Source organism: Oncorhynchus mykiss, chromosome 6 (genome assembly GCF_013265735.2).
Source record: "Oncorhynchus mykiss isolate Arlee chromosome 6, USDA_OmykA_1.1, whole genome shotgun sequence".
In the NCBI taxonomy this organism is placed as follows: domain Eukaryota; kingdom Metazoa; phylum Chordata; class Actinopteri; order Salmoniformes; family Salmonidae; genus Oncorhynchus; species Oncorhynchus mykiss.
This window is the reverse complement of record NC_048570.1, coordinates 66555816-66573024: the sequence shown is the minus strand read 5'-3', so window position 1 is coordinate 66573024 and position 17209 is coordinate 66555816. Positions and strand designations below refer to the sequence as shown.

Here is a 17209-nt window from a genome sequence, read left to right as displayed (position 1 = left end):
CATTATGGCACCCCTCATGTCTCTTTTGCAACTAATGTTCCTATACTTCTGAGTATAACAATGTTCAAAGTTTCACCCAGAATCCAACAGTGGCTAGCTATGACAATCTGTTTGCACTGTATGGGTTGGGATTATGGTTTATTGTTTAGCTAGCTAGATGGTGAAGCATGATTCCTCACTGCAGAGAATGCGTTTCCACTTGCTCTAGAGTCCAATGGCTATCTTAGGTTTGTGTGCGGCTGCTCGGCCATGGAAACCCGTTTCACAAAGTTCCCGACGAATAGTTATTGTGCTGACATTGCTTCCAGAGGCAGTTTGAAACTCAGTAGTGAGTGTTGCAACCGAGGACAGATAACTTTTCCGCGCTATGCGCTTCAGCACTTGGTGGTCCCATTCTGTGAGTTTGTGTGGCCTACCACTTGGCAGCTGAGACGTTACTCCTAGACGTTTCCACTAAACAATAACAGCACTTACAGTTGATTGGGGCAGCTCTAGCAGGGCAGAGATTTGACAAATTGACTTGTATGGTAGAAAATTACGAGATTGTGTTAATACTGTTTATGCATCGAATACGGTTTCTTACTACTTCCTCATCTGTGTCTGTGTTAACTGAGTTGGCCTCTGGGGTTTGAGCTAGCAACTGATTTAGGATGGTCGTGTCCTCTCTCGGAGCCTGGTATTCTGGTGTTTGTGTACTCGGAGGTACCAGGGAGGAGATGGCTCTGGTATGGACAGCTGATAAGAATAACCTAGTCTTAGGGGCCAAACTTTGGTTTCTACATAATTAGAACAGTTTTCACAGCAAATGATATCTGGCTGGGGGATACTCCTTTCTCAAATACAAAACCTCACCCTTTGACCCATTCCACACATATTGTTTGTCATGTAGACTAAGAGGTTGTAACTTTGCCATCTTAACCCAACTCTGTTTCGGGGTTCTCAGCGATCACCAGATGATTGTTATTCATTACTTCAGAGTCTCTCTCACTTGGTTAGAATTTCCACGACACCTGTTGGAAAGGTGGCATCCTATGACAGTGCCACGTTGAAAGTCCCTGAGCTCTTCAATGCGGGCCATTCTACTGCCAATGTTTGTCTACAGAGATTGCATGGTTGTGTGCTCAATTTTATACACCTTTCAGCAACAGGTGTAGCTGAAATAGCTGAATCAACTGATTTGAAGGGATGTCCATATACCTTTGTCCAATGCATGTATTTCATGAACATGTGTACATGCCTAGACAATTGTGACCCATCCACTTAGCTATTTATGGCTGGGGGGTGGTTACAGCATTTTTTCACATGAACCATCAATTTAGACAATTGTGTCCGGGTAAGCATCATCTAATAATAAAATATTTATACAATATTTTCATCTGGACACGTTCTATTTTTGATATTGCAAAAGCAGACATGCAAGTAACCATTTCACTGTAGCTTTTACACCTTCTGTATCCTGTGCATGTGACAAACTTTGATTTGATAAATAGTGTGTCTTTACCAGAGATGGTAATGTGAAGAACAACATGACCTGCACCAAAGTCAGATTAGGATTTAGGCCAAGGACTAGATAAAGTGTACTAATACTTTTTGCTACTACTTTCACCACTTTAAGTCTTGAAAACTTTGTTTGTTTACATGTGAATACTTAAAGAGATGGGTGGGGCTAAGGCTTAAGAGGGTGTGAACTCTGCTGAATGGGTAGAGAAAGAAGAGCTCTCCAGTAGGTGTACCAAAACATTCAAGGGCCATTTTCTCAGAAGTGGGGTTACAAGGTAATCAGTGTAGTGTTTGATATAGATATACTATTTTGTAGTCTGTGTTTTTATCCAATGTAAAAAGAAAAATGCTTTCTGGTGTGTCCTGTCTACTTAATGTTCGAGATTTTGTTTTTAAACAAAAATCATGCTTTCTGATTTACCTAATATAAGTAATAAAAGTAATAGTATTTTTTACTTCTGAGAATTAAGTATACATAAAACCAAACATAGACTTTTCTCAAGGAATATATTTTACTCTGACTTTCACTTGAGTCATTTTCTATTCAGGTAACTTTACTTTATGACAATTGGGTACTTGTTCAACTGAGTAGGAAGAACATTTTCACTTTCATTCTGAGCTGATCAGTCAGACCACGTTGCCCAGAAGTAGCTAGCTAAATACACTAGCTAGCAAGCCATCCCATTATAGAAGTGAGATTATAGAATAATGCAAAATACTGATGAGTTCAATGTTTCTTCACATAAATAGCACATCAGTATGACCTGAAAGGTTGGTGAATTTGGCAAGCGACTCATTATGATAAAGCTAAAAAGGCAAACACTTCGTTAGCTAAAACGTGGTTTTGTTAATCAACCTACATGAAAATAAAACTTCAAATCAGCAAATAACCTTGGGTAATTTGTACGATGCAATATCGGTTTTGTAGTTATATTCACTCACAGAATAGGATGGAGAGCATGCATACGTGTACATTAATGGACTGCAAGCAGCACGTGTGATAAGCTGCTTGAACCTAATGGACCATTAGAATATGTATGTACATTCGCTATGGCACACTTATTTTTCCATCGTGCTTTATCCGATCTGATGCAACCGTGTGCAACAATATCCTACTGCTTTTATGGAATAATAACACGGAAGTGATCCACACACACCATCAACGTGTTGCACATGTCTTCATAAATGCTGTCCAATAAAGGAGTGAATCGACAATGGCTTACTTTTTGCTTAGTTTCTCTGCATCCACCTCCGTAACGTCTGCCATCATATTTTTCTCTTTCGCTAGGCTTTGTCGGGTGTTGGTATCCAAGTTATGGTGCATTACCGCCACCTTCTGTACTGGACTGTGGGCCAGAGCAAGGGAGAAATGAACTTATACCTGCCAGCCACGTTTCTCTTAAAAAAGATTAACAAATATTTGAGACTATATCTAATGACGTTCTACTCAATATACTCTTTAAACTAATTTCCTGTATTCCCTTCTCCCCCATACAAGATATCTGCCTCTCTCTTTCCCTCTCATACTGCCCACACTGTATCAATACATGCTCCACTGTCTCGTGCCATCCAGGACCTGGATGACGACCTACAAATATCGCGCCATACCTGAGAGTAAACATCATTGACCACGAATGAAAACAACAAAGGCCTAATTACGCTCCCCAGCGGTGTATCGTTATCCACCAGGTAGCTGCCTTGTCCTTCCCATCTGCACAAGAGGAATACCTATGTAAGAATGCTGTTCATTAACTATAGCTCAGCCTTCAACACCATAGTACCCTCCAAGCTTGGGCCCAGAGTCTGAACCCCGCCCTGTGCAACTGGGTCCTGGACTTCCTGAAGGGCTACCCCCAGGTGGTGAAGGTTGGAAACATCACCTCCACTAAGCTGATTTTCAACACAGGGGCCTGACAAGGGTGCGTGCTCAGCCCCCTCCTGTACTCCCTGTTCACCCATGACTGCGTGGCCACTCACACCTCCAACTCAATCATCAAGTTTGCAGACGACACAACAGTAGCAGGCCTGATTACCTACAGGGAGGAGGCGAGGGCCCTGGCGTAGTGGTGCCAGGAAAATAACCTCTCCCTCAATGTCAACAAATGAAGAAGCTGATCATGGACTTCAGGAGACAGCAGAGGGTGCACACCCCTATCCACATCAACAGGACTACAGTGGAGACGGTGAAAAGCTTCAAGTTCCTTGGACTGCACATCATTGGCAACCTGAAATGGTCCACCCACACAAACAGTGTGGTGAAAAAGGCACAACAGTGCCTCTTCAACCTCAGGAGGCTGAATAAATTTGTCTTAGCCCCTAAGACTTTGTCTTGGCCACACAAATGTTTACAGATGCACAATTGAAAGCATCCTGTTGGGCTGTACCACCCCTTGGTATGGCAACTGCACTGCCTACAACCAAAGTGCTCTCCAGAGGGTGGTGCGGTCTGCCCAATGCATCACCGGGGGCACACTGCCGGCCCTCCAGCACCCGATGTCACAGGAAGGCCAAAAAGATCATCAAGGACATCAACCACCCGAGCCACGGCCGGTTCACCCCGCTATCATCCAGAAGACGAGGTCAGTACAGTTGGATCTAAGCTGGGACCAGGCGACTGAAAAACAGCTTCTATCTCAAGGCTGTTAAATAGCCATCACTAGCTGGTTACCACCCGGTTACTCAACCCTGCACCTTAGAGGCTGATGCCCTATGTACAGTTGAAGTCTGAAGTTTACATACACTTAGGTTGGAGTCATTAAAACTCGTTTTTTCAACCACTCCACAAATTTCTTGTTAACAAACTATAGTTTTGACAAGTCGGTTAGGACATCTACTTTGATTATTTCACTTATCATTCACTGTATCATAATTCCAGTGGGTCAGAAGTTCACATACACTAAGTTAACAGTGCCTTTAAACAGCTTGGAAAATTCCAGAAAATGATGTCATGGCTTTAGAAGCTTCTGATAGGCTAATTGACATAATTTGAGTCAATTGGAGGTGTACCTGTGGATGTATTTCAAGGCCTACCTTCAAACGCAGTGCCTCCTTGCTTGACATCATGGGAAAATCAAAAGAAATCAGCCAAGACCTCAGAAAATAAATTGTAGACCTGCACAAGTCTGGTTCATCCTTGGAAGCAATTTCCAAACGCCTGAAGGTACCACGTTCATCTGTAAAAACAATAGTACGCAAGTATAAGCACCATGGGACCAAGCAGCCGTCATACCGCTCAGGAAGGAGACACGTTCTGTCTCCTAGAGATTAACAGACTTTGGTGCGAAAAGGGCAAATCAATCCCAGAACAACAGCAAAGACCTTGTGAAAATGCTGGAGGAAACAGGTACAAAAGTATCTATATCCACAATAAAACGAGTCCTATAATGACATAACCTGAAAGGCCGCTCAGCAAGGAAGAAGCTACTGCTCAAAAACCGCCATAAAGCCAGACTACGGTTTGCAACTGCACATGGGAACAAAGATCATACTTTTTGGAGAAATGTCCTCTGATCTGATGAAACAAAAATAGAATTGTTTGGCCATAATGACCATCATTATGTTTGGAGGAAAAACGGGGAGGCTTGCAAGCTGAAGAACACCATCCCAACCGTGAAGCACGGGGGAGGCAGCATCATGTTGTGGGGTGCTTTGCTGCAGGAGGGACTGGTGTACAAAATAGATGGCATCATGAGGGAGGACAATTATGTGGATATATTGAAGCAACATCTCAAGACATCAGTCAGGAAGATAAAGCTTGGTTGCAAATGGGTCTTCCAAATGCACAATGACCCCAAGCATACTTCCAAAGTTGTGGCAAAATGGCTTAAGGACAACAAAGTCAAGGCATTGGAGTGGCCATAACAAAGCCCTGACCTCAATCCCATATAAAATTTGTGGACAGAACTGAAAGTGTGTGCGAGCAAGGAGGCCTACAAACCTGACTCAGTTACACCAGCTCTGTCAGGAGGAATGGGTCAAAATTCACCCAACTTATTGTGGGAAGCTTGTGGAAGGCTACCCAATTTTTTACTAGAATTAAATGTCAGGAGTGATGAAAAACTGAGTTTAAATGTACTTGGCTAAGGTGTATGTAAACTTCCGACTTCAACTGTACCTCCAAACAGAAAATCCTTTATCCAGTTGTACGTTCTTCCTCCTACCCCCATAATATCAAGCTTGATTATCAACCCCTCCTTCCACATCATATCATACGCCTTCTCCACATCAAAAAAGACAGCTACAACATTCTCCTTGTTCACCTGAGCCTTTGACCTATGATTCTAAGCAGAGCACTGGGTCCATAGTCCCCCTTCCCTTCCTGAACCCACTCTGATGTGGTGATACTAGCCCCTTGCTCTCCAGGAAGGAAGTTAGCCTCGCCGTAATCATATGTTCCATAATCTTTCACACGTGATGTTAAATCTATTGGCCAATAACTTGTTGGCCTCGCTGGGTCCTTCCTTGGCTTCCAGATTGGTACCACTACTGCCTCCCAACTGCCTGGTAGTTTCCCCTCCTCCCACACGTTGATGTACAACACCAATACCTTATCCAGTGCCCCATCAAGAAGATGGGTCGACATAACATAGCACACTTCATATTTCCCAGGTGAAGATAACCCAGCCTTACATATTGCCCTTTTCACCTCTGCCATGGTAAATGGTGCATTCAACACATAATTTACATCCTCCCTCCTGTCCAGCACTCCTGGGTGCTCCTCTCTTGTTCTCTCTCTCCCCCTCTGCCCCTCTGACAAATTTGCTGTGCTATGCACTTTGGACAAACATTTTGGCCATCATCTCTGCCTTCTCATCTGTTACTGCCATATCCTCCCCAATAGTCAACACTGGATAATCTCACTCCCTTTAACCCCACTTCTCCCACAGGTGTCACCCTTCCAATGGTGTCACAGAACCGACGCCAACATGACCTCTTTGCCTGACGGATAGTTCTCCTCACCAGGGCCTTCTTATACCGAATCAGATGTTGGAAGTCATGCGTCCTTTTCAGTACTCTAAATGCCCTCTTTCTACTCCTCCATTGCCCCACACTCCTCCGTCCACCATGGGACTGCTTTCCTCCTCCTCCTTCCTGAACTCTTAGGTATAGCCACAGTAGCTGTCCCACTCAGGTATTCATACTATCCACATCCCCACTTATATCCACCCGAGCCATCACCTGCTCACTCAGCTCCTGAAACTGATCCTACTTTGCCCTTCCAAACACCCACCGGTCTACTCCACTGACACCTCCTCCGACCTACTGTACATAGTATGGGATAATGATCACTCCCTATTGTCAACTCCTCCCATACATTCCACTCAAAGGATTCCTGCTATCACACTAGACACAAGAGTGAGGGCCAAGGCATCCTCCTTCCCTGTGGCTACATCAATCCTGGTCCCTCGGCCATCATTCAGGCACACCACATCTTTCATTTCTATCAGATTTTCCATCACTTGGTAATTTCCATCGATCCGTTTCCCTACACCACATTACCTTACTTCTATCCTGGCCCTCCATCCTCTCCAGCTCCAAACGAGATCAACGCACGTACACACACTTTGACGTTGAACTGTACGCAATGACGTCTCAGCGTGTTCGAGGGGATCAGTCACAGAAGACACTGCGCAAAAGTAGTACTGCACCTAGACCACCAGGGGGATCAGGTTAGTTCATTTTGTTGCGGGTGGTCTTCATTTTTTTTTAAATGTATGTAACTAGGCAAATCAGTTCAGAACAAATTGTTCTTTACAATGACAGCCAAACCCTCACCTTCTTCATTGAAAAACACAGGTCATTTACTAATTATAAATCTCTAATCACAATATTAAATTACATTTTAATATGTGATCATATTCATCTGGTTTCTGAGCATGCAAGCATGTTTTTCCCTTTCTACTTCCCTCGCTCTCCTCCTTTCATAATGTTAAAACATGTTTTGGATGGACAACTAGGGTAAGGCCATGGCGCATTTGATTAATGATTAGTTATGTTACTCTTGAAACGTAATTAGATTGGTGTGCTTTTGATTTTGCCATTTCCAATCTTTCACGGTATGGGAAATTCATGTTGTCTTTCTGTCTCTCCTGAGCAAAAACAAAAAGTTGATCAATGCAAAAATCGAACGAAAACCAAACATCAGAGGGTGGTGAAATCAACTAGACAAAGGAAAACGTATCATCTATCTTTATTAATATAGATACCAGCAGGTTTACATAAATATAATTGCAAGAGTATACAAATGCCCCAACAAAAGCAAAAATACATTTTTATATAGATTCATTTTTTTTAAAAAGGTAATATTTAACAGTTGTTTACACGGTAGCTAAAAACACATAGGTGATATGCACTCCCCATACCTATTACCTGTCAGTGCTATCAACAGGTTCATTACTGATCACCAGAAAAAAAACTCATGGAAACAAAGCAGACTTTCACATCAAACCAAAGCCAGACAGGTTAAGGGGACACAAACAGAACAGTGTGTGAACAGACTAACTGATAACATTTACAATATAAACAAAACACCCATGATGAAAATTCTGAATGACAACTTTGTTTGAATTAGGTGAAATTTGTGTTGGTCTTGACTGACACAAGCCCAATCATAAAAATAAAAACAAATCCCGGTGGCACACAGTATCAATACTATTTCAAAAAGTGACATAAATAATTAACATAATTACAATATTTCGTTATAGTTTCCTCTTTGCAATGAACAATCAAGAGAGGCTAAATAGATAAAATATATATTAAAAAAGTTACAGATATACATTTATATTGAATCAAGCTGCATAGCAGTTTGAGACAAAACTTAAATTGCAACGACGTGAAACAAATGCAATTCATATTTTCGTGAAAATAAATCAGATGCACAACAAATTGCACAACACTATACATTTATCTGGTCACTCATTTCTGTACGGCATTTGAAGCACACAAGTCGTATGGCTTGCAAGATACTAGTTATCAAGGGCTAATAACCACTGACAATTGTGTCACAGCGGTGAATAAAATAGGCAACACTGGTACAAGATAAATCTGGTCTCTACTATAAAAAGTTTGTCAAGGCACAAGTATATCATCCAATGTACTGAGCAATACTTCTAAAATATATTTGCTGTACACTGTGATGTCATAAATCATTGGTTAGTCTGGGTGCAAATATGGTAAAAATATAGATGAACTTTCAAGGTGACCTCTGCATTTCTGTAGTCATTGGTTGAGTAGGAAAAGTCGTTAATTTTTAGGTCTTCAATAAATGAAACCTTTACCGGCACAATAAAGTATAGCGCCACTCAATTAGAAAGACTCATGTCGTCCTCAATGTAAAACATGTAGCCTACTTGACAAATAGGCCTCTTATTTTGTCAAAGCTCATACTACATGGGATATTCATGGGTTACATTTGAAAATAGGTATTTCTTTCAATATCCTTATTAACAATAATCTTATTGTGTATTCATAACACAAAACATTAACATGTTGCTAACAAAATATTGTATGTATACTATATATAAAGAATGTACTTTATCATTGAAATTGGTCCAATGTTGAGTAAGGTGGCCTGATTAGCAACCTGCTCGGGTTGAGGTAACAAACACATTCTGCGTTTGGAGTTTTTTGTAAACCCTATTAACAAATATTTAATAGATACTGTTTTAACTGTCTGTATGGCTTTATTACTGGCAGAGTTGTCCAATAACTTCCTGCTCTTTCCTTATTCAAGAGGTGAAGTAAGTTGAAGATGTGACAGTATAGGTTAAATGTTTCATGGATGATATCACAAGGGTTTGACTTTAAACTATCAGATTTGGACAAACATACTGTACAATTGATCTCAACGGAAATCTATCAAATGGAAGAAAACAATGCACAGGAATGTACATGTGTCTCAGTGTACATGTTACATTTGAACTCCCTCAATCATAAAGTTGTATCCCTGTCCTCACATCTACAAGGAGAAGAAAAGCTTCACTGACAGATATGTCACACAAGACCACAGCCAACTACAGTTTCAACAGGTGGGGAAGGGCCCAATCCACATAACTAATATTAATACAATTACGGAGTTAAATCAGAACCAAACTTGTACATCAAGTCATTTGTAGCACAAATATGATTGTGGGACACAATTTAGACAATATCTAAAACAAGAAATACCAAATAAATTAGATATGATTTCTGAAAAGATGTATTAGAACTACACCAGTAAAAAAGATATGATAAAATATTTGTAAATATGATAAAAATTCACAAATACTCATGACTACTGGAAACAAAACTACTAGTATTTCACAAGAGTTGAAGAAGGCCAATCACAGACAGCTCTTTTCTCCAAAGCAACTTAACGGTTCATTCTTCATGAGTAGGGTCCCTTTAAATATCTAAAAGAACACAGCTCAAGCTCTGGGATGGGAAATATGGGGCCCCACCAATCACATTACTAAAAATAATTTAAATACTCTCCATTTAAAAAATCTGCTTGTTTTTAAAGTGAAAAAAAGGTAATGATGTTAAGAACACACAATAAAATACAACACTAAGAGAGAAAGATGGAGGCACTCAACGAAGCTGTTATTGTTGTCATCAGAGACCAGCCCCTTGTTCATGTGTATACTCAGATTCAGACAAAAAACAAGACACAATCTTACTGTTGGCTCCACTCCAGCCCAATACTCACATGTAAAGAATAAAAGCACAAACCAGTTTCGCAGCAGTACAGGTGTAGGGTCTTAATTTGAGCTAGTTTGCTATAGCAGAAAAATAATCCTGCAGCAAAAGGAAATGTGAATTATTCTGTGGATTATAATTAATGGACATTTTTGTAGAGGTTGATACATTTTTCATTAGGGTAAATCAAGTCTGAAATTTCAAAGTCGAAATTTGACACACAAGCGAGCTGTGTGTCAAGAAGCAGAGCGGCTTGGCAGAGTCGTGTTGCAGTTGCAGCGATGGTACAAGACTAACTATCAATTGGATATCATGAAATTCGGGGTAAAAAGTACAACAAAAATATATACAAAAATGATAAAATACAAATAATAATAAAAAAGTTTTTCTTCCAGTGCAGGAAAATTCTCAGCAACAAAAGAGTGATCAAATTAAGATCATACATCTGTATATCACGCCTGACACTAATAATCCAACTACAAACAACCATTCATGCTCAAGGCAAAACAGATAACTGCTCCAGTCACTTTCACCACTTTCTTCCTGTCAAAACATGGCAAGTCTCAAACAACAAATATGAACACACCAATCAATATGAGCCATAAAACTGGCCATTCATGAAGACGAAAAAGGAGGCTGTGACTTGAGGCCTTGACTCAGGTCCTGGGGTGGCCCACTGTAGGCAAGAGAGTTGGTATTTTACAGTAAGACAAACATACGGAAAACTCCTCTCTGATCTATGGATAAAAGTCCAGTTTGTGCGTGCCAGACGTGAGCTAATACAAACATCTTCCATGGAGACATCACAAAACAACACATTATCTACATTTGCAATAGAATGATACAAATAACAATATACTCTTTAATTACATCAGACAACCGTGCACACTGGTATATAGTACACATATATGGTTCTGATTTATTCAAAATATAGGCCTATTTAATTATGTAGACTGGAAATGAATAATTTAAAGGCTGGATGATTGTTTTCTCTTGATCCACATTGACCCTAATCTAGAGCATCTCTCGTACTACAGAGTCTAATCAGGTAAAGAAATCCATGGTGTAATACTCAAATATTTGGAGTTATTCTCAGGAATGGGTAATGGGAAGATGGCTGCCAATAAGAAACTGGTATTTCATGAAAGGAACAATAAAAAAACTAAAGCCATAACTCAAAACACATGCATGAGTAATAAAGTTGTGGAGATGTACTGACTAAATAGCTGACTAGCAAATGCATAGGCCAACTTAATGAGTAACTGGCCACAAAAGGAAAGCATCATAAAGTGCTGAAAGAACTAAAGTCAAAATATATTTACAAAGGTTTATTTTTCATTAATTGTATATTTTCTTTTGCTATTTCCTAAAATACTTTTAATATCGTATAAAAAGGACAACAATGCGTTATAAACAACTGTGAGCCCACACTCTGGTCCTGGAGAAGACAGAATGCTGTGCTAGCTTCCACCACCATCCTTATAAAACCACACCGCAAAGTGCTGCTCTGAGAACTGATGAGTTAGCCAAACATTACATAGTGTCATGTTTCATTAAGAGCTGGAGGCGACTAGCTGCGAGATACAATGACAGTTGTGGGGTGACTACAACCTATGTCCTATTTTGAGGTCCAGGTTTAGATGCAGTGGAGGACTGGTGCCCTGCTCGGCGTCACTGTGGAGCATCTACACATGAAGACTGTCCTTGGAGAAAAAGGCCGCTGAGGCTTACATGTAACTTGGAGTTCGGACAGGAGCCCACCATTGGGTTTGTTTTCATTCTTATGCCATCTGTAATGGGGGTCCACACCGGGGTCTTCTGCCATCTGTAATGGGGGTCCACACCGGGGGTCTTCTGCCATCTGTAATGGGAGTCCACACTGGGGGTCTTCTGCCATCTGTAATGGGGGTCCACACTGGGGGTCTTCTGGGCTCCTAAAGGGAGGGGCAATTACATGTTTAAAGACATAGAAGCATGTGAACAGTAGTCAGTGATTCAAATTGGAACTAGAATTCCAAATGGTTAATCCTGCTTTCTGAGATACCCTCAAAGATGTTTAAAATGAACAACGAAAGTACAACCGTTTTAAACACATTGTTAAACCAAACTTTTTAACATGTTTATAGAGAGATGAGCATTCACCTGAAACCTATAGCAGGCCTAGTAGGAGCGAGTGAGGTTGTTGCCCTGCTCCTGCAGGCTGACAAGCAGGTCATCTATCTTCTCCATGTTCTGGGAGGCGGTCATGCTGTTCTGCATGCTCCCTGACTCAGACATGGACTGGTTGAGCAGCGACTGGATCTGGGCCTCGCTCTCTCTCTGATTCTGACCAGACTGACTGATGGCAATGATCTGATCAGACAGAGTGGTTCCAGGAGAGGTTATCAGCTGGCCACACTCTGTATGGGGAAGAAAGGGGTAGTCACTGACTTCATGCCACATGAAATGTTAAAGAAAACCAAACAATGTCATACGCTTTTCTGGAGCATATTAAAAAAAAGATGACATTTGATAAAAGGACAGATCACATAATCATGAATCCTTACCATTCTGAATCCCAAAGAGGAAGAGGCCTGGCTGCTGGGCCTCGCTGGGCTGGTTGAGGCTCCCACTGACTGCTGTCTGGAACAGAGACCCTGGCTGCTGTACGGGGGAGGAGGTGGTGGTCTGCAGGCCTGCCACCCCATTCTGAGTGCTAAAGATGCCTGTCTGCGGGAGTTCCCGGGCAGCCATGCAACGCTGCAGGGCAGATATGTTGGATTGGGGCATGAAGAGAGAGACGGGCTGCTCTGGGCCGTTGTTGGAGCTGGTGATCAGCTGCATGGGCTGCTGCTCTTGGAACAGGCCGTGATGGCGAGGCTCTGAGGGGTTCCCCACCACCTGGCTCTGGTCCTGGAAGGCCATGGGCTCAGAGGATTCCTGCTGGCTAACAGTCACCATGCTGGCCTGAGAGAACAGCATGGAGGGGTTTTGGGGCTCCTGAGAGTTCAGGCTGCTGCTGCTCATGGGGGGCATCTGGCCCTGGCCACTGAACAGCAGACTGGGGGGCTGCTCTGGAGTGGAGAGGTGTTTGCTGCAGAACAGTAGGCCAGCCTGCTGCTGCTGGGTCTGAGAGAGAGTGTTTGCAGGTGGATGAGGGGAGATGTTCTGAAACATAGAGTTCTGCTGAGGTGGCTGAGGCTGGGAGGGCTGCTGCTGCTCCATGGGGGTCCCCTGCTGGATAGGAGAAAGCTGGGTCTGAGCCTGGAACACTGACTGGGGCTCAGGGGCAGAGGTCTGAAGGGCACTGAGGAAGGCCAGCTGCTGCTGCTGGCTGCCGCTAGCGGAGAGCTGACCAGACAGGGCACTCTGGGGGAGGAACAGGTTGGCGGCAGAGGGGGGCTGCTCTGGGGAGAGGCTGGTCCTACTCAACACTGTCAGGGTGTTCTGGAAGAGGGTTGCCTGGACCTGCTCCTGGGTGGGAGAGGCCTTCTGAGTGTGGAACAGCACCCCCTGTGGGTCCTGTGCCTCAGCCAGGGGGCTGGGGTTATGGAAGAGGGGTGGAGAGGGATGAGAAGGGGTCTGATGGAGGAAGTTGGTCTGAATGGAGAGGAGGTCATTGGCTTGCTGAAAGAGTGCTGCTTGCTGCTGCTGTTTCTGTTGTTGCCTCTGCTGCTGTTGGGCCTGCTGAAAGAGGGAACCATGGTTCTGCACCATGCCCTGCTGGGAACCCTGCTGTTCAGCGTTCTCACCTAGAGAACCGCCCTGAAATATGCCACACTGCATTGGCATCTGTGATTTAAACAGCTCCTGCCGCAGGTTCTCCAACACATGCTGTTGCTGTTGTTGGTGTTGAATTTGTTGGTGTTGAATTTGTTGCTGCTGAATCTGTTGCTGCTGAATTTGTTGGTGCTGAACCTGTTGCTGCTGAACCTGTTGCTGCTGAATCTGTTGCTGCTGAATCTGTTGCTGCTGAACCTGTTGCTGCTGAACCTGTTGCTGCTGAATCTGTTGCTGCTGAATCTGTTGCTGCTGAACCTGTTGCTGCTGAACCTGTTGCTGCTGAACCTGTTGCTGCTGAACCTGTTGCTGCTGAACCTGTTGCTGCTGAACCTGTTGCTGCTGAATCTGTTGCTGTTGCTGTAGTTGCTGTTGCTGTAGTTGCTGTTGTTGCTGAATTTGTTGCTGCTGTTGTTGCTGAATTTGTTGTTGTTGAATCTGTTGCTGTTGTCGCTGTTGCTGCTGGCTGCAGTACCCTTTTGCCTGCAGTTGTCTCACTGCTTGTTCCAGTTGGGCCACATCGTCTGGGGGGAATATGGGCAGCTGGTGCTGCTGGGGGGCAGGTTGAGGGGCCTCCACTTGTTGACTGAGCCTCCCTACCACCCCAGCATTGTTGCCAGCCCTGTCCTGACCAAGCCCCTCTCTGGGCTCCAGGAGGAACTGCTGAGGCCCAGGTTGGAGTAGAGAGTCTGCAGGCACGGGGAAGGAGTTGGTGAGAGCGATGTCCTGCTTCTGTATGGTGCTCAGGGCCTCTGCACTGTTGAAGACTGCTGTTTGGGATTCGGCAGGGTCCTTGGCAGGCCGCGGCAAGGAGTTGGAGAACGGGCTGTTGTTGGGGGGAAGGTTGGAACTCATGTCCAGCGTCTGCTGGGCGGAACACATGACATCGGGGGTCCGCTGAGAATACAAAAAACAGATGATACCTGCTAGCTTTTCATATACAGTGCCTTGCGAAAGTATTCGGCCCCCTTGAACTTTGCGACCTTTTGCCACATTTCAGGCTTCAAACATAAAGATATAAAACTGTATTTTTTTGTGAAGAATCAACAACAAGTGGGACACAATCATGAAGTGGAACAACATTTATTGGATATTTCAAACTTTTTTAACAAATCAAAAACAGAAAAATTGGGCATGCAAAATTATTCAGCCCCCTTAAGTTAATACTTTGTAGCGCCACCTTTTGCTGCGATTACAGCTGTAAGTCGCTTGGGGTATGTCTCTATCAGTTTTGCACATCGAGAGACTGAACATTTTTCCCATTCCTCCTTGCAAAACAGCTCGAGCTCAGTGAGGTTGGATGGAGAGCATTTGTGAACAGCAGTTTTCAGTTCTTTCCACAGATTCTCGATTGGATTCAGGTCTGGACTTTGACTTGGCCATTCTAACACCTGGATATGTTTATTTTTGAACCATTCCATTGTAGATTTTGCTTTATGTTTTGGATCATTGTCTTGTTGGAAGAAAAATCTCCGTCCCAGTCTCAGGTCTTTTGCAGACTCCATCAGGTTTTCTTCCAGAATGGTCCTGTATTTGGCTCCATCCATCTTCCCATCAATTTTAACCATCTTCCCTGTCCCTGCTGAAGAAAAGCAGGCCCAAACCATGATGCTGCCACCACCATGTTTGACAGTGGGGATGGTGTGTTCAGGGTGATGAGCTGTGTTGCTTTTACGCCAAACATAACGTTTTGCATTGTTGCCAAAAAGTTTAATTTTGGTTTCATCTGACCAGAGCACCTTCTTCCACATGTTTGGTGTGTCTCCCAGGTGGCTTGTGGCAAACTTTAAACAACACTTTTTATGGATATCTTTAAGAAATGGCTTTCTTCCATAAAGGCCAGATTTGTGCAATATACGACTGATTGTTGTCCTATGGACAGAGTCTCCCACCTCAGCTGTAGATCTCTGCAGTTCCTACAGAGTGATCATGGGCCTCTTGGCTGCATCTCTGATCAGTCTTCTCCTTGTATGAGCTGAAAGTTTAGAACGAGGCCAGGTCTTGGTAGATTTGCAGTGGTCTGATACTCCTTCCATTTCAATATTATCGCTTGCACAGTGCTCCTTGGGATGTTTAAAGCTTGGGAAATCTTTTTGTATCCAAATCTGGCTTTAAACTTCTTCACAACAGTATCTCGGACCTGCCTGGTGTGTTCCTTGTTCTTCATGATGCTCTCTGCGCTTTTGACGGACCTCTGAGACTATCACAGTGCAGGTGCATTTTACGGAGACTTGATTACACACAGGTGGATTGTATTTATCATCATTAGTCATTTAGGTCAACATTGGCTCATTCAGAGATCCTCACTGAACTTCTGGAGAGAGTTTGCTGCACTGAAAGTAAAGGGGCTGAATAATTTTGCACGCCCAATTTTTCAGTTTTTGATTTGTTAAAAAAGTTTGAAATATCCAATAAATGTTGCTCCACTTCATGATTGTGTCCCACTTGTTGTTGATTCTTCACAAAAAAATACAGTTTTATATCTTTATGTTTGAAGCCTGAAATGTGGCAAAAGGTCGCAAAGTTCAAGGGGGCCGAATACTTTCGCAAGGCACTGTATATTGGAGGAAAGATCGATATGGTTCATATGGATATGATTCTACTATTTAATGAGGCATTATCACAGCCAAGGCTGGGAATGCATTTGTAGAGCTTTTACCTTGAACACGCCAGCAGAAGGGAGGTTGCTGGAGACCTCCATTGGAGTGACCTCTTCTCTCTTCACAAGAGGCAACATTGGGGGCATCAAGGCACCATCAATTACTGTAGGGGCATGTAGGGACAATGTTACAATTTTGGCATACAGGAAGGAGTACACACACACACACACCTATGCATTACAAACAAGAACACACGATACAGCATGGTAGAGATATACTATACCTTTCATCCGTTGATCAAAAGGGCAGGGCTTGCCTGGAGATGGATCTTCTTTCTTCACAGATATGTCCACTGAGACGTACACAGATAAGCAGGTTGAGTTAAGGACATGCAAATCAGATGACCTTATTCTTCATACCCAGTCTCATTCTCCCTCGTCTGCATGTCAGGTTTTCACATACAAAAAATATAATATGAAATGAAACTGTATAGAGTGAAAAACAATCAGGACTAAATTTGCATGACTTGACTGTTTTGTATAGGGCGCTGCCTAATCCGGTATCATGTTTAGTACATACTGTTTTGTATAGGGCGCTGCCTAATCCGGTATCATGTTTAGTACATACTGTTTTGTATAGGGCGCTGCCTAATCCGGTATCATGTTTAGTACATA

The 17209-nt window shown here is 43.0% G+C and overlaps 1 protein-coding gene across 8 annotated transcripts in view; it reads right to left on the bottom strand.

The window, feature by feature from the left end:
• Positions 1–7671: 7671 nt before the first annotated feature.
• Positions 7672–17209, bottom strand: part of LOC110526388 (nuclear factor of activated T-cells 5) — a 58443-nt gene continuing 48905 nt past the window's right edge. For 7 of the 8 annotated variants that reach the window (XM_036980744.1, XM_036980742.1, XM_036980746.1 and 4 more), the window contains 5 exons: positions 16819–16887; positions 16595–16698; positions 12723–14832; positions 12319–12575; positions 7672–12110 (listed from right to left, as the gene is read on the bottom strand). In XM_036980744.1, the coding sequence (XP_036836639.1) occupies positions 12337–12575; positions 12723–14832; positions 16595–16698; positions 16819–16887 (2522 nt within the window). In that variant the 3' untranslated portion in view covers positions 7672–12110; positions 12319–12336. The remainder of the gene's footprint in view (positions 12111–12318; positions 12576–12722; positions 14833–16594; positions 16699–16818; positions 16888–17209) is intronic. The other variant, XM_036980743.1, reaches the window with a different exon arrangement.